General features: G+C 35.8%; 1 protein-coding gene across 3 annotated transcripts in view; it reads left to right on the top strand.

Moving 5' to 3' along the window:
• TBC1D23 (TBC1 domain family member 23) overlaps positions 1-25,928 on the top strand; it is a 35,713-nt gene extending 9,785 nt beyond the window's left edge. For 2 of the 3 annotated variants that reach the window (XM_059836059.1, XM_059836041.1), the window contains exons 4-19: positions 1,481-1,685; positions 4,758-4,881; positions 6,682-6,806; positions 6,920-6,963; positions 7,918-8,021; positions 8,812-8,934; positions 9,947-10,039; positions 12,256-12,426; positions 12,646-12,688; positions 13,406-13,515; positions 14,185-14,327; positions 15,355-15,399; positions 18,485-18,573; positions 21,450-21,585; positions 22,769-22,963; positions 24,180-25,928. In XM_059836059.1, coding sequence (XP_059692042.1) covers positions 1,481-1,685; positions 4,758-4,881; positions 6,682-6,806; positions 6,920-6,963; positions 7,918-8,021; positions 8,812-8,934; positions 9,947-10,039; positions 12,256-12,426; positions 12,646-12,688; positions 13,406-13,515; positions 14,185-14,327; positions 15,355-15,399; positions 18,485-18,573; positions 21,450-21,585; positions 22,769-22,963; positions 24,180-24,261 — 1,832 coding nt within the window. In that variant the 3' untranslated portion in view covers positions 24,262-25,928. The remainder of the gene's footprint in view (positions 1-1,480; positions 1,686-4,757; positions 4,882-6,681; positions 6,807-6,919; positions 6,964-7,917; positions 8,022-8,811; positions 8,935-9,946; positions 10,040-12,255; positions 12,427-12,645; positions 12,689-13,405; positions 13,516-14,184; positions 14,328-15,354; positions 15,400-18,484; positions 18,574-21,449; positions 21,586-22,768; positions 22,964-24,179) is intronic. The other variant, XM_059836049.1, reaches the window with a different exon arrangement.
• Positions 25,929-27,670: the final 1,742 nt, after the last annotated feature.

Here is a 27,670-nt window from a genome sequence, read left to right as displayed (position 1 = left end):
TGACTGGCTTTGATGTGAAAGTATTAAAGACTTCTGTAATAAAAACTTTCATTAACAGTAATGAGACTCATGGGCTTCTCATAATTGGGGGGGGGCGGAAATTTAGTGCCACTGCATTAATGTAGTGTGTAGGCATCTCTTCCCCCCATCCCAGACATAACATGGTTATTCCTTCTTTTACAGTAAGTCAGTTTAGCTATAGTGAAATTGACATGATCTAAGTAGATTAAAACAAATTTATTTCTGAAATATATAATTCGTAAGTGTATTTAATATTAGATTTTTCATTTTTAAAAGTGAACACTGTATGAACTTACACAAAAGTCTGGTTCCACTACAATCTGTATGATAAGTACCGGTATATCTAACTGCAAGTAAGCTAAGTAGTTATTTCACCACATGGAGGAAGGCATAATTTGGGGTATGGTGTTGAGATACTTCAGTAGGTCTTAGATTCATTGCCCCAGGTGAGGTGGATGCCAGTACTTTTTCTGAAGTGTTGTCAGCCTTTTAAATAAGAGTCTGTGCAGAAAGGTGCTTTGGAACTAATGAAAACCTAAGCTTTGTGTATGTATCCAACTCAATAATGACAGTATTTAAGAAGTATTTCGTTTGCTACCTTAATTAGAGAACTGGTTTTGTACCAAATTTTTGTGCTAATTTTCATCCAAATGCAATAAATTATGGATTCAGAATTAGTCTGTCATTAAATAGGTGACATCTTTACTTTTCAGTACCTTACAACGTTTGTAAGAATTTGAAACAAGGTACTACACTATATAAAAGATTATATGTTCGTGATTAGTGTATCTTCTGATTAGCAGCAGTACCAAATTGAATTTAAAAGCGAGGTGTAGTTGTAAGTAATCAAATGATTTCTCTTTTTATAGTTACCCTAACAATCCCAAATTCAAACTATTGTTAGGAAAATTCCTTTGAAGTAGAGATTAAAATGTGATTTGTATGTTAATACTAAAATTTAAGTCTGTAAGCCTAGCTGATTTCAAACTACTGATTTTCATAAATTTGCATGTCAGTGGGCTTTTGAGGAATTGAAGGTATGCATTGTGGGTTGATCTATGTTGAAATTCAGATGAATTTGTTGTAGAGTTGAGCATAAGTTATGTGCAGACCACATCAAATAGGAATAGAAGAGGGGCGTTTTGTGCATTAAAAGAATCTACCTCTTTGTTTCATATAGACCCTGGAGAACTCAAACTTCTTTCATCCTGTTGTTGTGATATTTAAATGATATTTAAAAGACTTATCCTACTGGGGTTATAAAACCACTTGTATTTTGATGCCCTTTTGGATGCCTTTCTGTAAGCATTTAATCCAAGCTGCTAATTTTTTGTTTGTCTGGTTTTGCTGCTTTTTTTTTTCCAAGCAGTCCCTATTGGTACAATTATGCTGTGAAATAACCTCATTCAATTTCTTTGAAAGGCCATTAATACAGTTTATATTGCTGTGCCTATTTCAGACCAGCTGTCAGTGCCAGAAGAGGAGAAGTCAGTATTACTTCTGGATATTGAGTCTGTTATTACTTTTTATTGTAAATCACGCAATGTTAAATACAGTTCTTGCCTTGGCTGGATACATCTACTCAAACCTCTGGTGCACCTTCGTTTGCCACGCAGTGATTTGTACAACTGCTTCTATGCTATCATGAATAAATTCATTCCAAGGTAAAACTCTTTCTTTTGCCTGTGTACTATTTTTATTGGCATTAAAAGTATTTTCTGAAAGGATGTGCATGTTGGTTTCAGCTAGAGTAGCACTGTTTGTAGCAAAGTTGTCAGATTCCTTCCTATGATAATAAATTGAACCATCTTTCAATACCTGTTGATTTTAAGTGCAGGAGATGATTGAGTTGGTTTAGGATGTAGACTCGATGTGGCTTTTAAAGAACAACTGGCATTTCATGCAATATCAAAAATATTTGTTTAAGAGCTATCCAGTTCACATATGTTATGTGAAAGCGTTTTTTCCTTTCCTTTCCTAGCATTTTGGTATCTAAAATGCTTCTATCCCTGTCACTTCGAAGTACTTCGTAAGCACGAATTAAGTCTCAAAATCCCTTTAGAAGTAGTAGTTGATATTTTCCCTCTATTCTAGTGAGTTGGGACTTAAATGATTTTTTTTTTTAATTAAAGTTGTTAGATTATAATTTTTTTAGTAAAAAATATGAAATTGGAGATTTTCATGCTGATACATAGGTGCTTTCACTAAAATAATTTTTTATTTATGTTGGAGTAGCACCATGACACTCCAGTAAGGCTACAGCGTCTTCTGATTAGGACCTTATGAAATAATATATGGATAGACTGTAATTAAAGACTTTATTCTGATTCCTTGGAGAGGAGATTCTGGCCCAGCTACTGAATATATGCCCACAATATAAAAGTGCATGTTTGGTGTTGTGGCAGGAAATGTTTATAGGTCCTGTCACTTGGCTCAGCCTGTGTCCATTTCTGATTTAAAATACTTCTGAGCCCTGTGAACTCTTCGGGGATAGTGGCATTATGGTCACATAACTCATGTACTTTCAGCCATAGGAGGCTTTCAGAGTGCCTAGTATTTGAGTTTCTCTGTAAGAAACTATGTGGCGTTTCAATGAGATGTAGACTCTTTTATCTTTTTTTTTTTTCTTCCTTCCTTCAATGGGAGATGAAAGGCATAGAAAGGCAATTTATAGTAGACTTGCAAATCTCCACTTAGGTCAATTTGGTCTCAATTTGACATTTGACTGCTGGACCATCATTACTATTTGATAAAAGTTTCATTTTTAACTGTTGCTATTTTTGCTTTTTACATCATATGCTTTTTATTGACATTTTCTCATGTTTTTAACTATCATGTAATATCTGTTTGGAATTTATTCTAACAAAATACTGACAACAGGTGAGGGAAATGTACAGCATAATCTGGTGAACCATATTATATCTTGGATTGTTTTTGAAAGAGCACCTCTAGCAATCCAAAGGAAGAATGAGGAAAAAAACCGTAACAGACTATTTTAGATGAGGGAGGTGTTGCTATTTTTTCCTTGGGAACACTGTTATTCTCAAAGGCTGTTGCTATAAAGTATCCTGTGGATACCTATCTTTCTTTTCCTCCTGCCTTTCCTCTAGAATGGTGAGCTTTCTGAACTAGACAAAATTAAGAAGGAGTTAATATGGAAGATCTAGGTCATTAGTATTCTTTATTTGGGCCATAAGTAAAAGAAGACACCATCTCAGATGTGCAATTGAGTAGACAGTAATTTGTGTGAGAGCTGGTAAGGTAGTAAAATAATTAAGAAGCTGCAAGGGGATGATGGAAGTGTGTCTCATCCCAGGGATCTGGATGAGGAAAGTGCATTACATCTGCTTTTCTTCTCAATGTTACTTCTAACAGAAAGTAGAAAATAGCTTCCTTTTTTTGGTTAAAAAAAAACCAAAAAAAACCAAAAAAAACCCCAACAACAACAAAAAAACCAAAACCTCCACCCTCTCCAAAAGTAAAATGTAGGTTAGTTTCAAGGGCAATTTTTCTGTTTAGCTAAACCTTTTTTAATCATTTTTGCTTTGCTTTTGTTTTCTACCAGTCCTTCCCATGGCTGAGCCTGCTGCCTCCATGGGGCTTCTAGCTAGGAAGTAATGGATAGGTACAGGAATTCACAATTTTTGATAAGTGTTTTTTGGTTGGGTTTTTTTTGGTTGTGTCTTGGTTTTGTTTTCTTTTAAACTGGGTATGCTATTAGGGGTGGATTACTACTATAGAATCATAGAATCGTTTAGGTTGGAAAAGACCTTTAAGATCATCAAGTCCAACCGTAAACCTAACACTGCTGTAGGTACCAGAAGTAAAAAATTACTGAGCAAAACAGTTAAGAAAAATGTCTAAACAGGATTGTTCCACTGTCAGCAGAAATGTGGGAAGATTCCTTTTAAAGTTATTTTTGGGTATATATCCATTCTTAATGTTAAAAGGTGGTAAAGAATGACTGACTCGAATAACTGACCATATTAACCATTCTAGAATCTTGCGCTAAATTAATTAATAGAATATTTTTCTTTATTTCACACTTTTTTTCCTGTTAACTTAATGGGAAATCAGAGTTCTTGTGATAATTTCAAAAAAGAATCCCCACATATAATTTGCTGTGAATGTTTCCCTTTCACCACCGTAGACATACCCTTCTCTAAGAAAGTTAGGCTGGTAGTTGTGTTTGGAGATCTGTGTGTCAAGTTTCACGTAAGCTTACTTAAGTTTTTAAACACTTGAGATTTGTTCCCAATGTCTTTGTCAACTATTTCTTCATTTCAAATTCTCCTTTATTTCCTGCTTGATGAGTTGACATTTAATTGTTATTAATGTATGAAATGAGCACCTTTTAAAGTTCCTTTGGCAGCCATTTTAGAATGGTTATTTTTTTTATTTTATTTTGAGTTAACAACATTGATAACCATGCTAGCCTTATTTTGATATTTAAATCTGTTTTAAATACTTACATGTTATATACTCTATCAAGTATTGGCACTATTTCGTTCTTTCTCCTGCCTTATTAACGTAGTGGGGTTTTCAGTGTTTGTGGGGTTTTTTGTTTTTTGGGTTTTTTAACTCTTGAGGCAAGTTGACTTCATGATCAGTCCCTGTGAGTTAAAAGAACAATATAGGAAATTACATAATCACAACTAACAAAGACTTGCTACTCTCAGTCTGACAACTGGAATATAACAGGCGGTTTCATGATTATTTTCACTGCTACTTTTTAGGGATTGTTTTATGAAGGGAAGACCATTTCATCTATTTAGACTGCTTCTTCAATACCATGAGCCTGAACTCTGCTCCTTTCTTGATACTAAGAAGATGACTCCAGACTCATACGCGCTCAACTGGGTAATAAAGTGAAAGTAGGGAAACATAATGAAAAATAAATTTTTGATAGAATTTAAAGTACATGTTGCCGGTTTACGGAAGAGTAGGACAAGAGATTAGAACTGCATATATTGAAATAAATTGCATGTTTTAGTATAGTGTGGGCTTTTTGTCTTCGGTTGCTTAACATAAAGTATGAGATCTTGTTAACATCACGTTTTTATTGTACTGGACGTTAACTGAGCCGCTGATGTTAGGAACACTACTATAACTTAAGTATAATAAGTATATAAGAACTAAGTAAGGACAAGAGCAACTGACATACTCAAAAAGTAAGAAGCCATGATATTAGTTTTTTATAGTGAGTAGCTGTATGGTTGTAGATGTGGATAAACATCAGCCTAACGGGCCTTCTAAAGTCAAATTACTTAATCGTTTTAAAAACCTCTGTGCTAACAGATAGATTTGACTGCCTCACATGGTGCTATGCCTTTTAGAATTCAGACACGTATATTTTACAGCTCTTCAAGAATTGGTCATTTCTTCCTCACCTTAACTTCAAAACTGCCTTGAATTGGGGGTAGTTACAAAGACATTTACCTCAATCATTTTTTTAATAGATATTTTCCTTAGTAAATACAAACTTCTTTGAAGTTGTAAATTAAAAGTTTAGTGATTCATTAGGAAAAAATCTTCCCTTTGAAAGGAGGTAGGGGAATGAGCTGGTATAGCTGCCAGTCCTCAATGTCATGTTTTCTGGTATACGATCTTAGAGAAAAATCTTAAGACTCATTTTGTATTATGAGATTACATTACAATCTCTTGTTTCAACTGTCAAAAAATTAGTTTATATAGCAGTCTTTCTAGTGTGGAGAAATACATAAGCAATATTCAGAGACCTGTCATTGCCTCATTGTTCAGGGACATTTTGTCATCAGTTCTGATTGACTCAGAATTGGATAGGTCTTCTTACCTTTTGTTGTAAAAGTATACTAGAAAGTGTTGAAATATTCCTTGATAGTGTTTAAAAATGGATACTAAGCTTTTGAAAGCTGTAGCTCTGTTGATACAGACTTTGTATGCATTGACAAGTTCAGTAAGCCCCCAATGGAGCCAGCTGGTATGTGATTGAGTCAGGTGTAATTGCAAATATTATCTGGCATGAATGAAAGGAAGTTCTTACCTTTTCTTTTATCCACTTTGAACATTGCATATCAGAGAGGATGTATTTTTAAATGGGAACATGCAAACAGTTTGTTAAATGGTAATGAAAATTTTCTGTTGCTTGCAAATGTTTAATTACTCAGCCATAAAGCATCATAATATAATGTTAAGTAAGTGACGTTGTCAAACTAATGTGCAACCACATTCAATTAGTTTGGTTCTACTGTGAAAAATGAAAAGAATGTTGTTTACAGGATTCTTTCAAAACCCTGTTTGCTAAGCTAGTTGAGTAAATATATTCTCTTATTATTGTCTTGTTGGTATAATTGGTATTTAGCAGTGGCTATGAGCTAAACAGTACTCCAGCCTGATTGTGTTATCCCGGGTTGAATTTGCAAGGCTGACAATGTACAGCTGAGTTAGCCTTCACACTACATGTAGTTATTCACAGATTATCTGTAGCATTACTGCACTGTTTCCATAAAAATTGTTTTTGAGGGTAGAACCATCCTTCAATACATGGTGCAAATGTATGTTTTAACATGGTTTTGTTGTTTTTATTTTCTTTTAGATATCTTGTATCTTCGTTAAAAATGTTACCCTGATAAGATTGTTCCTGGTTATTGCTTTTTCTCACACTGTTTTCCAAATTTTTAGCTTGGAAGCCTCTTCTCATATTACTGTTCAGCTGAAGTCACTCAGGCAATATGGGATGGATATCTACAACAAGCAGATCCATTCTTTATTTATTTCTTAATGTTAATCATCCTTGTCAATGCAAAGTAAGTGTATAGCTAATTCTTTGAGACATTCTTTGCTGACACAGTTTTAATCCACTTTTGTTTCATTTTGGTTTTACTGACTTAATCTATGCCTGTAACTTTACTGTTTTCAGAGACGTTATCTTAGCACAAGAATCAGATAAAGAAGAAATGATAAGTAAGTACTTCACTTACTTAGCTGCTAGTGAAATATTTACCATATAGTATAATCCCCATTGATTATTATTTCTAATTATTAAATAACTGATTTATTTAATTATTTACCCTGTGATTTTCTCATTAATAAATCCCCTCACCTACTAATTCCTTTCTTACTCTTCTTTTGCTGCATCACATTTGCCCTGTCCTTGATCCTTGACATTCTTTTCTTGAGTTTCCTTTTAGCACTCCCGCACCTAGTTTTATACTTCAGTTTGGAGTACCTGAAACAATCACCATGTTTCCAAGCCCAAAGCTGCAGCTTTCAAATCCTTCTTTAAATCTACTGCACTTACTTCATTTTCCAGATTGTTGTCTTCATATGCACTTGATTTGGACCTAATTCATTGTTCTTGGCTTCCCCTCTTCTGTTTTTAAAGAAATTACACTAAATTTCTTGTAAGCCTATTTCACCTGCCTTTGTATTTTTTTTTACATGGCATAATACAATGTAATTAATAATCTCCTAGTAGTTAAAAATGAGGATGCTTGGAATTTTGCATCTTTGCCACATACTGCAGAACTACATCCTTGTACCATCCTGGACATATTACAGTGCTACTGACAAGTACTCTGTTTTAGAGGATTCTCTTGGTCAGCCCTCTTAGAAAAGGCAAGCTGACTTAGTATTACAACTGGAAGCTAAAACTATACAGAGGTAAGAGTGTGGTGAAAACTAATTTGCGTAGAAGGTTTGAGCTTCTAGCAAATAGCATGGGTTTCCTATGGCTAAGGCTTATTTCCTGTATCTTCTCTTTCCACTTGGAGAATGAATGAACATTCATGTTTAATCAATAAACTAAAGTGTGTTATGCCTTATTAAAAATAAGTCATTTTATAATGTGAAAAAATGTATAGTGCTGCTTTTCTACGTCTGAAATAACGGTGCACTTACGTTGTTTGTGTATGTCAGAATTCTTAGAAACTTCACCAGCCAATCTCGATTTAGAGGATATAGAAGATCTCTTCTCTTTGGCACAATATTACTGTAGCAAAACTCCAGCTTCTTTCAGGAAGGTAATAATAAAGTAATCTTGAAATTCTTTTGGTTTTGGTGACTGTTTAAGCTCCTGCTGACAGTAACTTTGATGAATATTTCATTGTGATGTTGTTTTAAACAATTTTTTCCAGTTGTTACTCTGGCAGTATTTAATGTTAAGATCTTTGAAAGATAAGAAGGTTAAGTGAAACATGTTAGAGAAGCTTCCCTGCAATATTCTCACTTCATGACCGATGACCTTGTTTTGCAAACCAGGTTCTTGTAAGAACTGATGAAGCAAAAATGTCATACTGACACAACTGCTTTGTAGTAGACTGCACGGCAGTCCTAGCTGTACTTCCGACAACAAACAGGAAGAAGTCATTTACTACAGATAAAGCTGTCATCACCTGCACTGTTCTTGCAGTTCTTCCTTACTCGAGATATCTGACTTCAGTGAATTCATGAAATAAAAGTAATTGATAGTCATTGCCTTTGGCTTGTATGTACTTTATCTGATATGTGTAGATGGGTATGCGAGTTTTTTGGGGGGCGGGGTGGGGGAAAACAACCAGAAAACCAAAATTCAGGTATTTCATCGTGTTGGCATGGTCAGAGTAGTGAACAAGCATGTTTGTAATAGAAGGTCAGGCCTTACCATGTTTTTCAGAAAGAATTTCAGTAGATAAAAATTTGATGACTATGTGGACAAGATACGCATGTATCGGGCTTAACGTTTGTGACGTGATTGATATAGTTTTACTTTAAGCCTTCACATCTGAAGACAATGGCTTCAGTTAACTTTTTTTTTCCCTCTTGCTTTATTAGGACAACCACAGTCTCTTTGGCAGCAGCTTGCTGGGCCTCAAAGATGATGACACAGACTTGAGCCAAGCTCTCTGTCTAGCAGTTTCTGTGTCTGAGATTCTTCAAGCAAATCAGCAACAAGGAGTCAGTATATTGAATTACTTCCCCCCCCCACCCCCTCAATGTTATAGAAAAGGAAAAGAATCCCTTACTACTTTGTGTATCACAAATATTTTTAAGTGCTAACAACACAGGTGAATATTTGCTATTTCAGGAAAAAGTATTCTTGTCTTGAAGTTGTCTCCCTTGTAAATGATCTGCTGACTGCAATGCGTTTGTGCTGTAGCAGCTAGAGCTACAGCAGAGGGGGAACTTAGTACAGCTGATTTGAATCCGAGCAGTGGGAACTTCAAGTAAGATCTCACTAATTTGAATTCCTTTCCAAATATAGCTATTGTAGAGGGAAATTTAAAACCCACTACTCAGTACATTTGAGATGAATGCCATTATGAAATATCTGGATTTTGTCAATGAAAGGTTTAAACAAACAAAAAAAAAAGTTGATTCAAGCTATTTCTGTAGTAGTTAATTGCAGACATACTTAGATGCAGGGGCTTCACTTACCGTATATATGGATAATAGTGTAGGTAGATTACAGTGTTTCTTATTAACTGCTGGCTTTTTGTGGCCGTTTCCTGCCCCCATCATGCATTTTTTTTATTCCCCCCCCAACCCCGGTCCAACTAAAGTTAAGATTCCGTTTATATCCTGTTTAAGTTGGTGGGATATAAAGCTATCTTTAAGTGCTGTGCTGAGTAGTAATGGACTGTTGGATTGGGACTTCAGAGTTGTCACTTCTGATGTCTTGTTGTTCTTCCCACTAGAGGTGGAATATATACACTGTGTATATTGCACTAGGGTGATCCTTTCTGATGTGTAAGCTGATGGGAAATCACTATTAGAATACTGTTGGTGGTCTGGTAACTGTAGAAGTTCAGATTAATGAAATGAAATAAGATTTTTCGATAGCTGTTAGCCCTTTGAGGGGTTCCTGTAGTATTGGAATTGGTATTAAAATATAATTGAATGATATACTTTTTTATTAATAATTACATGATTTTAAAATTCTGTAACAGGCAAAATCTTTCTCTTTCAGGAAGGAGTAAGGTTCTTTGTAGTGGATTGTCGTCCTGCAGAGCAATACAATGCTGGGCATTTATCAACAGCATTTCATTTAGACTCGGATTTGGTTTGTATGCTTTCTGTTTCTTTACTGTTTTTTGAATCCTAAGTTAAATAGAAGGAGAGAGAAATGTCTGTCTTGAAAAAAACAAATTATCCTTAGTTTAGACTGTAGTCTGTGGACTGCAGTGTCTAGCTATGCGATGAGGTTTCAAAAGTTAGCTTCTCTAAAGGAGATTGGTGGAACCATCATTTTACTGACAAGTTTAGTCCTTAATGACATTAGAATTTGGGATTCTAGACTTCCTGTTCTTTGGTTAGAACTGAAAACCCATACAGGCTAAAGACTAGACATCGCTTGTAGGAGAAATCTCTTTTTAGCGTCATAATTTCCAATGAAAGGTATCATTAATTTTAACAAGCAGCAGCACTTTTTTTTTTCCTTTCCCCCCCAGCCAGTCTTACTGCGGCCTGGTTGTAAGGAGCATATGTCTTGGAAAGGATTTGGTTGCTCCTTTAAAATTTTTGCAGTATAATATGAGGGAGGAAGTGCATTAATTTTGGGACTGAGAAGTACTATGGACTAATTACTTCATTAAAGATTTTGCTGTAGTTTCCATTTGATTATGAATTCCTAACTGAACATTCATATTTTTCTCTGTCCTTTTTTCCCCAAATCACTTACGCTTCAGCTGGCTCACAATGTATTCTTCACTTCTAGATTAACCCTCTACTATTTCACTTCAAGCAGTCTATGGATGCTGTGTGGAATGATTTCTATGTATATACCCCATAAAAGGCTTTTTTAGCTTTCTTAACTAAGAAGCTCAGTCCTGTATCTATTACCTTTACCTCTCTAATTAAAATAATGTATTATTCAGTATTATTTGCACAAGTATAATTATATAGTATTCTGGGTTTTAACTTAGATCAAAAATTATTCAGGAAAAAACTTTCCCCATGGTATGTGGGTGTCCTTCTGCTAGTGTGAATTGAACATTATATTCAAGAAAGTAGAAATAAGCATTATAAATCATTAATTTGTTTTAAAACCTAGTAATATATGAAAAAGAAGTCCATGAAAACCATTCTTAAATTGGATGTGATTAGTTCGTATGTATTTAAATTACATATTGGAATTAACTTTTGCAGTTTGTCAGTTGGTATGGTTAGGAACCTTCATGAACTGTGCTGGATGCATGTCACCGGGTTCATCTCTGTTTTTAGAAGTTTAATGCCAGGAAAACGTTGTAGGCAATAATCTTTGAGAAGAAAAGCCATTAATAGAACTTCAGTGCAAAGCATGTGCAAAGTACACCCAATTTACTTTAAGGAGAGGCAATGGGGAAAAGCACTTTGGAATCCTTCTCATCTATAGGTAGTCTTGGATAGAGGAAGTAGTGAGATTTAGCACCTATGTAATAAAGCACCGGCATTTGGCTCTAGGAAAACCCCAGTTAAAATTCAGGTTGACTTACTGATGGCTAGCTTGTGTGCTTGTTACTTTATGCTTTGTCATTTAATCCAGTGTAAAGGCTAGATAATGAGAATTCCTCCCCCCAAAATTCAGTTACAGGTCAACATTTCCTTATTAATTTAAGTAAGTGCCTTGCCCACAAGAGCAGGTTAAAATTTCAGCTGTATTTAGAAAGTCTTTGTTTCTCCATCTCTTTCATATAGCAGCTCATTGTTTTTGCATGCAAAATAGGCCTTCAGGAGACCATAGCCTTAATTTTTTGAGAGTACGAAGAATCCCAGGTATCTCCTTGTACTCCTGATTGTAATTTTTTTTCCAAATCTTGATAAGTAAATGAGAAAAAGCTTAATGGGGAGGCAAGAGGAGGACTGGCACCTAGAAATTCTAGGTATTTTAAAGGGTTTCAGAACTGCAAAGTTTGAACGTGTTGTGCTCAAGCATATGCAAATAAGGAAATCAGTCCCTCTGCCATATTGGCAACTTAATGCAACATAAAAGTTGCAAAGACTTTTCCCACCATTATTTGATGTCTGCAAAAATAAACTAACAAATGTTAGCTGCATTTCTTTCCTGGGGAGAGCAAGGTGGAGTGAGGGAGAAAAGGATCATTCTCAATGTTCTGTACGTAACATGAGGTCTGGGTCAGGCTGTCTTTTTTTTGTGTGTGTGTGTGTGTCTTGTACAGTGCTGATGTTGCCTTGTTTGTGCTCAACAAATTATAACCATTTTCAAAGCTTGTATGTTTTCACAAGTTGTGTTACAGTATGTTGGTGTCAAACAGCACTTTTTGTTTGTTCGTTCCACAGATGCTTCAAAACCCATCAGAATTTGCACAGTCTGTAAAATCCCTGTTAGAAGCACAAAAGCAATCTATTGAGTCTGGCTCCATAGCTGGTGGGGAACATCTCTGCTTCATGGGAAGTGGCAGGGAAGAAGAAGATATGTATATGAACATGGTGCTAGCACACTTCTTACAGGTACACCTAAATTGCTGTTGATTTTAACAGCTGAAATAAAGCGTGGCTGCACATACCATTGATACTAAATGGCAAAATATTTCCCCTTAAAATCTTAACTGTTTTTTACATTACTCAAGTTTACAGTTTTTATGAAATTAACCTGTGTTTCATTACCATGCTTGCAAAACTCATTCCACAGATTTATTTCTTCAACCTACAATGTCTTTTCTGTTGCAGAAAAATAAGGAGTACGTAAGCATTGCCAAAGGAGGATTTATGGGTAAGCTTATTAATAATGAGCTTTTGCTTGAGAAAACCTGGTGTCTTAATGCTGTTGATATTTTTATTAGGCTTTGGCTAGAAATCAGCTAAATGAGTGGCAAATAGTCTCATTTGTCAGGTTTTTGTTTTGTGTAAGTCAACACTGTACACTTGCACATTTGTGGTTAACTGTTATGGCTTACCCACGTTTCTGAATGGTGAAAAATTACAGGAAGTGGGGAAATTCCCTCTTTCTTCTAACATCATTCTTGATGTTTAGCCTCTCTAGATTGCAGATCCAAATGAAGATGCTACTTCATAATTACTATTAATTGTTGTGTTTTCTTAAATCTTCAGATCATAATTCTGCTGTTTACGTTGCTAGAATCAATCAGGCTCTACAACAGTGGAGAGATCTGTGCAGCAATATGAGTATAGAGGCATTACTAGTCAATATGTGCAGTGTCATAACAGCTGTATTTAGGATGAAAGCAGTGATTTATTTTTAGTTGCTGCTGTATTTTAATTGTTTTCTTGATTAAAATAAAGATTATCCTAATGGCTTTGTACTACTGAAAGAAAAGCCAGGGATGATTATAGCAGTATCTGAATTTATCTGTTTTATTAAATCACATGGAGCAAAAATTGTTATTGATTAGTCTTGGGTATACAGTATTTTCATTAACAGACTAATTCCAGTATAGTTCTGAATGTTTTTTTAATGGCCTTTTAACAGCCCTCCAGCAGCACTTAGCAGATATCAATGTGGAAGGACCAGAAAATGGTTATGGCCACTGGATTGCTAGTACCTCAGGCTCAAGAAGTAGCATAAACTCCTCTGCTGATGTAAGTGAATTTTAAGCTCAAGTGGTATAGTGGGATGGGAGCCCCAGGTGTACTGAATTTTTTCTTCATAGTCCTCATTCTGTTCTGTAAAATGCATTACTGCAAGTTATGATTGTTGTGTGTTTAATTTCAAACCATATTCACTGTCTAGTTGGAGGTGACCTAAACATTTTTATCCTCCTGAGAGGAAGAGCTTGTATAGAAGAACTTGCTGTAGTCATTCTCCAGCAGAATATATATAATGGACAATTCTTTTTCCTGGCTCTTCTTCACTCTGGGAATAAATTACTATAAAACGGGCATACAGTTTCATGGGAAAGCTCAAAATTGTCTCTTTTGTACAGGTGATATGTTGTACACAGAATTTGACTTTTAATTTGGATACAATTTATCATTAATAGAATTCCTTTCTCTCTAGATTTTCATAGCAGAGTGCTCAGCAAATAAGGTTTGTGAAGCTTGCTTTATTGGATCATCTTTACCTCAGACACGTATCACTGCTGTCATTTGATAGAACTCTAAAAGAATACTTAATGCTGTAATCAACATTTTGCTGAGTACCAAAAAGTAGAAGATTACTATTTTGTAGTCTGTTTCCTTTCTTCAAAAACTAGAGGTGAAATAACATTATTTTTATGTGATTAATCCTGAGAGGAGTTACTTTTACAGGGCGATTGTCCTAACGGTTCAAGTGACGGAAAAGGAATGAAGTCCCTGGTGAATAAAATGACAGTTGCTTTGAAGACTAAATCTGTGAATGTGAAAGAAAAAGTTATTAGTTTTATTGAAAATACATCTACTCCAGTGGACAGGTGGGACATTTGTATTTCCCTGTGAATTAGCAGTGAGGAATGACTTACTGTTTCACGTGGCTATTTTGTCACTCTGAAGACTGTGCTAATTAGGAAAAAAAGTTACCTTCCAGTTTCAGCTTTTAGGCTTCCTACCCCTACCCTTCTCATGATTTTATCATGATACAGCAAGCCTACTGTGCTGCCTTAGTATTGCAAGACCAGTGTGAGCAGCCTTTTCTCTTGAATGTTTGTCTAGAATTTGTCACTGCATGGTTAGTTTGACTACTTATGTTGGTTCTGTATTTAGTCTAAAAGTCAAGAATTATTTCACTTTTATTTCTGTTCCTCCCCATCCTGACTGCAGTGGAATGGGTGAATGACAGAAGGATTCTGGGTGGGGTTTTTTTGTTCGATTGGTTTTGTTCTGTTTTGGTGTTTTTGTTTTTTTACTGCCCCATCTTGTCAAGTTGAGGTTAACTTTTTTGAAGATCTTGATTTTTCAAGTCCTGATGCAAAGCTGCTCTTCAAACCCAGAATCCACTCGTGTTCATTTTTTGTATCTTCAAGTAGAGCTAGGAACGAGAATGTGCAAGCATGTTAAAAGACACTTTCAAAGTTGGAAGTCATCATTCCAAATAGTAGCTTTTATCTGTCAAAGCTTTAACTGAATAGCCTGTTTTAGAGTTTTTTGAAATGCAGCCTTTGGAGTTGTATGTTGCTAAGACATTGGTATTCAAGAATCTTCCACAGCTACTGTGTGTTTGATAGCAGGACTTAAAATACGTGCCAAATGAACAGTAGTTTTTAGTAGTCTTGTACCTAATTAAAAAGTGCAGATTGTTGCTTCTTTTTGTGTTGGAAAATGATTTTTTTGATTATTTCACCTTGTGGCTAGCTCTCATGAAGAATTGCTCTTATTTATAAGTATCCTCCCTGAAGAAGATACATTGGCAATATAGAGCATTTCAATTATTTATCTAGATTTTTCCTTTAAACTTTTTTTTTTTAATTCTTTTGTTCTGTCCTCTGCCCCAATGTACTATAGAATACCTTTCAATATTCCCTGGCCAGACAGAGCAAGCCTGGAGCGGTAAGCTTGATAATTAAGCAGTCTGACTAAAACCACCTATGTCGTATTTAGCATGGCATCACAATGTTTGTAAGCATTGGTTACACTGACAAAATTGCTCGCATATTTTTATATTAATTTAGGTTTTCTGAATATTTTAAAGCTATTGTTTTTTACAAGTACTGGTCAGGGGACTAGGGGAAGAAAAAGAATGTATTGGCAGTGCTTTCTTTTCTTAGTTTCTGCTTTGTTATTTCTGTTCTCTTCCTTACAACTGCTTTCTATGGAATTTTTTTTTTGTCATTTCCTATATACATTTTATTAGTGACTTGTACTAGTGAAAGACACCAGGAGCAACTACTGAACAAATTATGGCTTAAGGTTTTAACAAGAGAGACTACAACTATGAAAAGGACTTCTTGTTATAAACTGTTAATAAAGTATCATCAGAGCTTAGATATAACAGGGAACCCATACAGGAATTCTGTCTGGAAATCTAGAATTTTTATGCTTCTTATCACATGTTGATAGAATATGCTGATGGAAACAGAGGTGCTCATTACTGGGAAAAGACAAATGCTGAGTTAGTAAGTAAATATGCCTTGCAGCTCTCCCTCATCTTATTCACGTAACTCCTACGTTTCACACAAATGTGGAGTCCCTTTCACATTTGTCTCAGATTTATTGCCTTATAATTATTTCAGAAATAAAAATTGTGAATTGAGGTGTTATAAAATTACTTATGATAAATGAAGGATCATGTGTAATCACTTTGGAACTTTGGTTATACGTTAGGAACTCTATGTTATAGCTTTTGACCCTCATACACTGAAAAGCATGAAGATTGGTGCTGGAAGAGTTAATGAAGATTAAAATACTGTTTGGGTTTTCAAGGATTTTGGACCAATTCTTCTTTCAAGTAGTTGTCACATACTTTGAGATAGGATTTATCCGTAAGCATTACAGAATGGCATTGTGTGAGCAAAACCAGTAGTAATGTTAACCAATATTCTTTAAAAAAAAAAACCAAACAACACAGCAGGAGTAGCCGAATAACTCATCATCTATTTTGTTAATTTAGAAATCCTAAAGATCATGGGGATTTCTCCCCACGCTTTTAGAATATGGTGAGAAAGTGTTAAAATTCCAACTTAAAACACTTGGTGACTGTGTTCAATAACTGAAAGACCCTTGAATCTGTATTTGTAACCAAGCAGTTTGGATATATTGAGATTATACTTTGGTTATTTTACTTGCTCCTTTCACTTATATTGCTTATCTTTCATTGGGAAGATGCTATAATAAATTTGCTCACGCTATGGATCACTAGACTATTCTGTTAAAACTGCAGCTCTTAAAAACCTCTAATGGCATTCTTTCCCCATCCATTCAATTAGAGCCATGTTGTGTTTATCACCAATATATTTCATTTTGCAGGTTTGCTGCTAAAGGGAATTGCATTCAATTTGTAACAATGTAATGATGGCCTTCCATGCAAACAGGTTAAAGGAAATCCATTTCTAGTTTAGGATGTTACCAGGTTTTTATGAAGTAGATTTTTACTTTCTCTTGTCTTGACTAACTTTGATCTATAAACACCAATGAGATCTTCTCCTAAATCCTCGCTGTGTAATTCAATTTGACACTATTTAAATGTGCTTCTTCTTACTCAATTGGTTATGTATTACTAAAGCATATTTACAAAAGCCTCCATATAGAAGCACTGCCCTCTTGAATTGTCAGTGTCATTGATGCTTATTGTCTTAAGCACTAATGAGCATGTTTTTGTATGGTTTTTTTTTGTTTCATTGTAGAATGCATTTCTATTTTTTTTCCTATTAAACATTTCCTCTTTTTTGTCTACATTTGGAAATTGTAGCCATAGAAAATGTAGGTTTCTTTTTTAACTTTCAAATAATGCTTTCAGGTATACATAATTACTAGCATTCATTTATATATTACTAAAGAGGTTGCCTCTCCAACTTGGTTCTACAGTAGCATGTAAACTGGAGTTTGTGAATATGCTTAAAACAGGAACCAGGGCTTATAGTTTATAGGAAATACGAATACACATTATGGGGAGGGAGGTCATAGAAATTGAAATGGGGAAAAAGGACAGGCGTGCTTTGGTTTTGATTTGTTTTTTTAAGCTACTACATGTTGCCAGATCTAAAGGCTAAAATCATGAACTGTTTATTTTTTTTCAGCAATTACCTGTTTTGTGGCTTTTTGAACCTTTAGGTTTTCTCATATTTTTCAGCTATTCTCAGCAGCTGAGGGCCAGAACTTTTAACATGGCAGCTGTGACCTTCTAATCACAGCACTCTGAGCTGGAGCTTTAAAATATCTCAGGATTTGCAACTGTTACAGTCAAATGTTAAGACTCAGTTGTGTTTATTTGTGTCATTTAACATGATCTGTAGAAACAGATTTAAATGTGATTTTTGAGGTCAGTATCTATGCAGAAATCCCAGTGATGCTGGGATTTTAGCAGTAGGAATTGCTTGACCAAAGATTTCAGGATTTGGCTTATGCTGGAGAAAGTAATGGACAGAAAGTCAGAGGTTACACTGTAATGGATGGTTTAGAATAACCCCACCTTGAAGTGGTTAAGGTATTTTGTTATCTTTTGAGGAATTAACCAGAAAAATGAGTTTTTCTGGTTAATTCCAGACATGGTAATAGCCTTAATTTTTTCCTCCATCCCAATTTGGCATCCTTGTAAAGCTGCCCTGACTGCTCAGAAATATTTCAGAGTTTCATGCTAGAAACTTCATAGCCTGTTGTCAGTTTTCAGGCCTCTAATGTATTTTGTCATTTGAGAAGGTAACCAGAAGTTCTTTTTAAAACAAAGTAGTATTTCTTTTCACTGTGTTACCACAGTCAGCCTTGCCGAGTAACTGAAATACATTCTTTCACTAACCAAATTGCTTGGTGGGTCACTCACGGCTTCCTTACAGGCAGCTTCATGAAATTCTCTTGTCCTCAGTTGCACGGTTGTGGTTACATTTTGCTAATATGTTATTGTAGGAGTCATATCATCAGTTTGAAAGTTACTTTTCTTCTCCCATCCCATAACCTCTCCTTCCCTTGTCATTGCCAACAGACATGTCAGCAGCAGTGACAGAGTAGGAAAACCTTACCGTGGTGTGAAACCAGTATTCAGCATCGGAGATGAAGAAGAATACGATACTGGTACAGTAGAAGATTTTCCTCTTACCTAGATTAGCTTATTTAGACAAAAGTATTAAGTTTGGCTAAATCATAAGAGTATATTTTACATCACTGTTTTACAATGTGGCATTTTTCTAACTATTATCATTGACTGTGTGTGTTATGGTAGTGCCTAGGACCCAACCAAGAAAGAAACACCCTCTTCAAATGCATAGTAGCAGACGAAATAAAAATGATTTTGTGGTAGGCACTGAACAGCCAACAGGAAGATGTGGAAATAGATGGGTCTAGTGGATTGTTTTTGTCCATTTTTTATTTCTGTAGTAAAGATTATTTTTCTACACTGGTCTTGTACGCGTAAACCTGCAATTGTACCTCTATTACTCATGCCAGTAAACAAAATGTAAAGGACCTAGTTTGGCTGATAGGTTGAATCTCTAGTGTTGGCGGTTATTATAATGATCTGAATTTCTGATTTTATAGTTGGAGCTAGACTTAAGACGGCTAATGTGTGCACACCTCTCCAGTGTTTTGGACTTTGCTTTTTATCATTGAATCTAGTAATGATTGATTCATCTCTTGATATGCATGCAGAATGCTATAGAAAAAGTGTGCCATTTTTATTTAATTTTTTTATCTAACTGAAAAACTACAGGCAAAACTGGAACACCACACTTTCACAAAGGGGTTTTTTTTTTGAGACCAGTGCTAATGTTAGAATTCTGCAGACCTGCTGCTGTCCTGGTCTTGTTCTGGTAGTGTTAGCTCACTTGCGACCATCATCATCTCACAACTAACCATTCTGTGACCAAAAGGCATAGTTGGCTTCCATGTGAGAAACAAATAACTCAACTAAGAATCTTTGGTGTGCAAAAGAAATAATTTAGGAAGATTAATGAAAGAGATTCATAGGATCTGGAGTTGTTTAAATAAGATTGATGACAAACAGTTGATCGTTGTTTGTCTGCTGTAAGAATTGGGAAGGAGCAAAATGAAACTATCAAGCAGAAGCTCTAACACTAACAAGATACTTCTCCAAATGCCATGTAATTAAGTTTACACAGTTCTTTGAGCACCCATAGTGGTGTTTGGCAAAGTCTATGTGGTTTCAGAAAACCAGGTCCTCGAAGATGAATTGTCTAGAACATATTTTCAGTAATGGTTGTTTGCTAATTTCTATTTACATTTGCTTTTAAAAGCACTATTAGACATAGTAGGCAAGCAGAAATCACTGCAGTGATTCGAATAAGCAAAGCCAACACATATGAAGTGAAATATATGTTATTTAGGTACAGAAGAATGCAAAAAGTGAACCTGTTTCTGTATAATCGTTTTTGTGAAGTTTTAGTGGGTTTCTTGTAGTAAATAATTGGAATCAGCTATAATAATTGCAACCTGCTCTGGGTGGCCCTGTTTGAGCAGGAGAGTTGGACCAGATGACCTCCAGAGGTCAGCTTCCATCCTCAACCATTATGTGATTCTGTGAAATGAGGGTGGATTTTGTTCCATTCCTTTCAATTTCATAATACATTGAAAAGTGAAAACCTTTTCAAAAGCGTGGCTATAATTCTGAATTGCTTTGAAATAAATAGTTTAACAAAATGTAGAAAACTGGCTTTGAAAAAGACACTTTAAAGAGTTGTCCTTGGAAGTTATTTCTGGGAGTAAATTCTGTGGATTTAACATAGTTCATTGTTTCAGATAACTAGATTGCTTAAATTCTTCTAATGTAGCACCAAAGTTACTATGTAAACATAATCACTACATGTAGCCATAAAACCAGTATTTTGTGACTAAGTGATATCACTTGCAGGAGTTTTGGGTGGTTCACAGAGGTCTGTGCTGAAAATTTTGGTTTTGAGTATGTTCTTAAATGTCTTTAGAAAAGGAGGTGAACCCTGAGACAAAAATTTTTGCTAATGATCCAAGGTTATTCAAGGTAGTAAGGACAAGGACAGGCTGAAGAATTGCAGGAGTCTTTTGCTACTCTGAGTGACTGGGTAATAAAATGGCACATGAAATTCAGTATGAATTAATGTGAAGTGAGAAAGACATGGAAAAAAAGTTCCAGTTTCAGATACAAAATGGTAGACTGATTTGGCTGTGTCCAGGAGCAGTAGGTTTATAATAAGTAAGTGCTCATTAGCAGTCAGAACAGCAAATCAAATGCTAAGAATTATAAGGAAATAAACAGAGAATAAAACAGAGGTCATTATGTCACTGTATAAACCTATGGTTCATCCACACATTGCATGTTGTGTGTCTTGATCCTCTATTTCAGGAACAGTATGTTTGAACAGGAGAAGGTTCAGAGAGGGATAACAAGGGTGAGGAAAGGTGTGAAATGACTTTCACAGCAGACATAACTGATTATTAGGACTTTTGTTATGTGAAATAGGCGATTTAGGGGAGGAAGAGTGGCCCACAAAAGTAATGCCTGGCCTGGAAAGGGGTCAACAGATGTTTATTTCTTCTCATGTAAGAAACTAGAAGCCACAAGAGAAAGGCGTTCCTGGAATGTAGTTGACATGGTTTTGGTACCGCTTGCCAAAAGATACTGCTGGAGATGCAATAAGTTTACATGGCTTCAAGGGAAGTCTGGACAAGTCCATGTAGAAGAGATCTATTAAACTTTACTAAATGGACAAATCAGACCAGCCTAAGAAATCTCCTGAGCTGAAAATGATTGTCTGCTGAGAGAGAATTAAAAGAGAAATAGCAGATATGCATGCCTTTTTCTTTGTTCCCTCTGAACAATTGTTTGTAGACACTCTCGAGGCTAGGTGGACCTTGGTTTGAACCAGTGTAGCTACTATGGGTTTAAGTGAGTTGAAAAGTCATCTGATGTTGTGTGAAAATATTTTCTTTTTATTTTTTACCCCCTCTCTTCAAAATAGATGAAATTGATAGCTCCTCAATGTCAGATGATGATCGAAAAGAGGTCGTCAACATCCAGACATGGATAAATAAACCTGATGTGAAGTATAACTTCCCCTGTAATGAAGTAAAAGAAAATGGACATATGTTTCCCAGGTACTGGAATTAGTCCTAAGCTTAATGAAAATGTCTGTCTCTACACATTTTTTTAAAAATATTGGGCAATTAAGTTATGCTTGATATTAAACTAGAAAATGAAGATGCAAAACAACCTAGAACAAAATGTTACGGCTATATTTGCGTTCTTGTATTTGCAGTGTTACGAGAATGGTAATTATGTACAAAACCTACTATGAAGTTTTGCTTTGCAAAACAAGATAGTAAGAAAAATATTCTTGGTATACATAGGCTTATTTTTCAAGACCAGGTAGACCCAAATACCTATGGCTCCGTTTTTCTCTCGCCTACTTGGCACTGTGCCTTGTACTATGCACCCATCTTGCTCCTAAGATTCAGTGACCTTGTTAATCCTGCAAGAGCAGAACAAAATGCTTGCTGTATTTTGGCTTCCCCAAAGAGTACAAATCCTGTTGAATCTGGATAACTGAAAATTATGATGGACTCTCTCTTGCATCATGGTCTGTTCTTGTCTTTTATTATTAATTGTATTTTCCCATTAGATTTATATGGTGTATGATTAGTAATCTGCCATAGTATGACTTCTGAAACTGAGTTTGAACTCAACTGGTGTGTTCCCACCACTAGTTGAACATGCATTCCTTCCATGAGGAAGGCAAAAGTGCGTCTTGAACTGAGCTGGCAGGTGAGCATCTCCACGTTAGTGCTTGTACAGTGATTGACAATCACGGAATGCCATCATGTCCTTTTAACTTAGGACTGATGTTCCACGTGTAGAGTTGCCGCTGTATAGATGGAGGGATGGGGTTGGGGTATGATTGAAGGATGAAAGAGAGATACTGGAGGCATTTTCCCTACTCTGCATGGCCCGACATGTTACTGGTGGTTGTGATCTTTGTTGATAGCACTCATGGCTGTTGTGTTGAGGTGATGCTGTTAAGTGCTCACTCTAGTTTTTTATGGTGTTGAGGATGCCATGCTTGTTTTCAAAAATGGCTATGATACAGTACTCAAGGAAAATATGAAGTCTTTTGTTGACCTTTCTAAATTACAGATTTTAAAAGTATTAAAACTGTTTCTTAGATTTGGGAACTGTTTTATCTAGCTCTCTCCATGTAGCTTATTTGTAGAATTTAGCTTTCTAAATAGCTGATATTTAGTTAATTAGCAAATTTAATTTGTATTTTTCTTTTCCTTCCAGTCATCTCCTAGTAACGGCAACCCATATGTACTGTTTGAGAGAGATTCCATCGCGAAAGGGACTGGCTTACATACAGTCTCGACAGGCACTCAACTCTGTAGTCAAAATCACATCCAAGAAGAAACACCCGGAACTGATCACCTTTAAATATGGAAATAGCAATACTTCAGGCATAGAAATTTTGGCAGTTGAAAGGTAAGCCATCTCAGCAGCAGAGATGTAAGTAGTAATGATATACAGAATACTGTCAACTGGAAATTGGGGGCATGCTGTAAATCCCAGAATTAAGTTCAAAAGTAATAGTTTTTATTTAGGAATAGATAATTCAGATGTGAACTAGAAAAAAAGATCTGCCAGCAGAATGAGAGGAGTTACAAGACCCAGCAGAGAAGGGACTCCGTGGTCTGCAACGACAGTCGTTGGGGATGAGATGTGTGCAAGAGTTGTCCTTTTTTTGTAATATATCTTAAATGAAAATGAAGTGGACAACTATCTGCAGCCTAAAGTATGGATTTGTGAAGGGTAGGATTTAAGAGAGTAGTCTTTCTCCTGTGGTATCTTTTTTGAGACATCTAACTCTTCCTATGCATTGTACGAGGAGTCCAGAAGCCTAGCCTCAAAACTCTGAACCCCTGAAACCTGATTCCTGAAAGTTAGGTATTGCCATGCTCAGCATCTGCATGCTTAAGACTAGGGGGAAGTCAGAAGGATGGGTGTATTGGGCTTTTTTCCACTGGTGTGGCCTGTTGTTTCTTGGCACTGTTTTAACAAAGCTGCTGATGCTGGTTGGACGTTTTCTCATCCTCTTCCTTGGGGAGAACTGCGTGCAGTGAGTGCTCTGTTTTCACAAGAAGTGAGAGATGAGTTTCCTAGCTAGCTAGGGAAGTTGTTCTATGCCTGTTGGCTGCTTAGAATGAAAAATCAGTTTGGTAGTAGCTCAGACAAACATAATTTAAAATGTTGCGGAGAACGTCGCTGCTTGTTGAATTACTTCATCACCGCCTTGTTGACCGGAGCAAATCCAGATGAGAAAGGATGGTAAATAAGTGATCTAGAGCTATCTATAGGAATTTAAAAAAAAATTAGGACTGTCATGCTTCAGTCGGACAGTGCTATCTGTAGAGATCTTGAACTGCCTGTTCTATACATTGTCAATTAATGAAGAACTTTTCCTTTCCAGGATGGCCTGTGAAGTACTCCTCAACAGTTCTCTAAGTTCACAAATGGAAAGTGTTTCATAGTATAAACAAGAAATAAATGTTATTTTCTTGGTAGTTTTTCATTTTAATCTTTTCCCCTCCTCCTTCCTCCTAGTTTGTGCCAGAGGAAAAATCAAAACAAAAATTGTGGAATCAATACTCAAAAGTTTTATAGTGAATTAATGATGGCTTTTTCTAATCTTTTTTTTAAGGTATTTGATTCCAAATGCAGGTGATGCTACCAAAGCCATAAAACAACAGATCATGAAAGTATTGGATGCCTTGGAGAGTTAATAACTAAAGACTTTGTGTGGAGAACAGCTTATAAAGAAGAAGCAACCAAGATACTGTATGTGGACACAAGCTGACTGTTTCCCAACTGAATACTAACTTACGAGAATTTTTCTGTTTGCTGATGGGAGTGCCTGAGTAGCAGGCTTAAGATAGGGTAAATTATTATCAATTTCTGAACAGGATTTTTAATTTTTTATTATATTTTTTTTGTTTTGAAGAAATGTTTGTTATAAAGGTCAGTTTGTTTCATTTTTAATGCAGCCTTAATGTGAGTGATCTGCACCTTTGCAAGAGAAGATGCAGCTGGGTTCACATTAAGTGTGTTAAAGGAATGAAGCACTGCCAGATAAGGAGAAGCAGTTGAAAACAGAATGGTTTTTAAATTACTGTCCCTTGAAAGTAAAATGCCCCTATTGCCTACAGTCTATAAATTTGATTTTGCCTACTGAGCAGTATCAAGGACTGATTAAAAACTTAGGTTTATAAGCAGCGCAGATAAAAATCTTAGAAATACTGGTTCTTTCTTGTTAAAAATGGTTAAGTCCAGCTTGAGCTGCAGATAAATGGAAAAAGTGCAAACAATTTGTAAAATTAGCTTTTTTAAAAGTCTTATCTACTACTAAGGTTAAATAATTGGACTTGGTGGTAAGGGTATTTTTAAATACCAAAATGAACTCTGCACAATAAGCTTTTACTACAGGGTTGTGATTTTTTAATTATGCAAAATTACACATTTCATAGGTTGAGGCTGTTTCTCTTGTAAAGATGAAGGTGTGCATTGAAATTTAAGTTAATGCTCCATGACAGTGTGACAGTTGAAAGCAAGTTATCTTATTCCTCAGAAACAAAATGTCTTAAGACCTTTAAAAACCTTCAATTCAGCACAGAAGTGAGTATGTGTTGATCAAAGGTGTGTTCAGCAAGAAAATTAATGCACGCAAATAAAGTGAAGAGATTCAAGTGCTATATACCTGTGATAAATGCATTCATTACCTATTACCTTCACTGAGTCAAGCATTTGTTTCTTTTAACTAACATCTTCTAAATAAGTTGCCATCTCTCAAACATTAACTATGTGATTGTTTATCAGCAGCTTTCCACTTATTCACAGAACGGTTCCCTTGTTAAAAAGCTCAGTACAGGAATGTCCTTACGGCTGAGGCATAGCATCTTCGTAGACCGATGTGGAAGTTACCACAAACTGTGAAATAAAGATAATAGGGATTAACTTTGCTGAGTGAAGTCTCCTGAGTATTTGAATCAAAACCTGTGAATTAGTACATCATCAGGAGGTAAAATAAATTAAACTGACCTTTATAAAAAACAGTTATTCTAAGTTATTTTACTAGGAATCAAGCTAGGGCACCTTAATTCTGGAACTAATTCCTTTTTTTTTTTCCCCTTCTTAGTATCTGAGTAAACACCAATAGAACTTGAACTGTTGAAGATATTTGCATGAAATTGCACCTGGGCCAACGCTCATGTATTTATAGTTTTGCCCAGCAGCTGTTGTATTACATTTTCCTCTTCCTACTCCCTTCTGAAAATATCCTGAAGAGTCTCTGACTCTGTGCCTACTTCAGCAATGAGATTTTTTTCATGTAAAGATGTTTGTGTTACTGTTTATAAACTACAGTTGTAAATAAACCAGTACAATTTGAACATAATTGGTTCTGTCAGAAAGCATTTAGTTGCATACTGTGTGAATTCTCTGAATCGATTAACAGTTTTTCCTAAAGGTGTTTTGTAAATGGAAGTGATCTTTGGAGTGGAAGAAGCTGATTATGGATCGTGGGGAGCTACTGTCAGTGACATCTTAATGTAAGTATTTTGGAATTAGGCTTAGACTAATTTCATTAAATACTTTTGGGTGAGCCATAGTAAGCATTCATAGAAAGGTCGAAATGAGTTAACAAATGGTCAAATTATAGAAAGGCGCTCTGCATAAATTCCAAACTTCTCAGCATCATATTTTTATATTATGAAAATGTTGACAAAATGATACAACACATTTCCTCTAGTCATTGGAGGGGGGAGAGGGGAATTGTGAAAAGTACACTCCATTATTAAACAGGTGTATTTGGGTATTAAAGATGGAAAGTGGAAGTATGCTGCTCTGTGAGGACAACAAATACAGACCTTTTACATCTACAGTAAGTAAAGCTACAGTAAGTCAGTTCTTAAATCTCTTCTGTGTAGAAATGTATAAACCAAGCCATTAAGAGGCTAATTATTCGTAATTTTTAAGGCAATGTGCAAGTTATCAACAGACTTCTAATCTTACAAAGCTCAGTCCAAACTATGAATAATTCCAGTGGTGTTTTTACGCATCTCTACTCATAATTTAAAGGCTACTTTTGCCTCATAGTGTACATATCTGTAGTTAGTGTGTTTGTTACAGAACTTGTATTGCTAAGCAGAAATTCCAATTATAGTACTGGAGTGAGAGTTTTTGAAAAGAAAAATCGAAATACTCAGTATGCTACTTCCTGTCCCTTTCATCTTCAGGGAATTTTTTTATTATTATTATTTGCCAGAGGTTTGCAGGCTCTTGTTTTACTTTGCATGCACTGCTGTCTATACTGTTGAATATAAGATGACAGCTGCTATGTTGCTGGGGTTTTAATTTTTGTTTTTATTTATTTTGGTGATAGAAATGAGGTCTGTAGCCGGAAAGAAACACTTCTGAGCGTAAGCTTTCCTGCCAAATGGAAGCTCTTACCTTTGTGTTTCATAGCCACGGTCAGTGCTTCTGTTGTCGCGCAAATTTTTTTAGATTCTGATCCGTATGAGAATTTGTACATAACTTTACATGTGTTACCCACCAAAAATACTCTGACTGGAGGTGCTATTTTATTTATATTGCCTTCTCCGGATGTAAGCAAAGGTTACTTGATGTTCTTTCAGTTTAGTTCCTGTTAGACCTTACATGTGGGTCTCAGCAGTGTTTGTAGCTTTCCCTTCCAACTGCATTTTGGCTGTAGTTTCAAAACTTTTTGTATTGTCAAATAACCTTTTTCAATGCAGGCGTAGTCTACTGAATGGCTGAAAAGTTTCCCGGTTTTGGGAAGGGGGGGGTGATAGCGTGTAACTTGTTCTTTTGGGTGTAGTTAGTGCTTTCAGATGGTTTTGTTTTGAAACTTGAAAAATACACTGTATCTCACTGAGGCATGGGAAACAGTGTATTTTTAGCCTGTGCTTTTTGCCTTGAAGGGATGATGCTGCTTCACTGCTTATTCTCTTCCTTATTTCGTGCTCTGCCCCAAACCTCGTGTGAACTCGGGAAACAGCCATTCTTTGCACCGGGAGCCCTGCAAGGTGTGCTGTTAAAAAAAAAAGAGTTCATACATGCTGTTTCCACCACCCTGGGCAGGTGTAAAAGGGCGGCAGGCCTGCCAAAGAGCTGCTG

The sequence above is a fragment of the Gavia stellata genome, chromosome 1 (assembly GCF_030936135.1).
Source record: "Gavia stellata isolate bGavSte3 chromosome 1, bGavSte3.hap2, whole genome shotgun sequence".
Classification (NCBI taxonomy): Eukaryota; Metazoa; Chordata; class Aves; order Gaviiformes; family Gaviidae; genus Gavia; species Gavia stellata.
The sequence above is the reverse complement of the archived record's forward strand: the minus strand, read 5'-3'. Positions and strand labels throughout refer to the sequence as shown.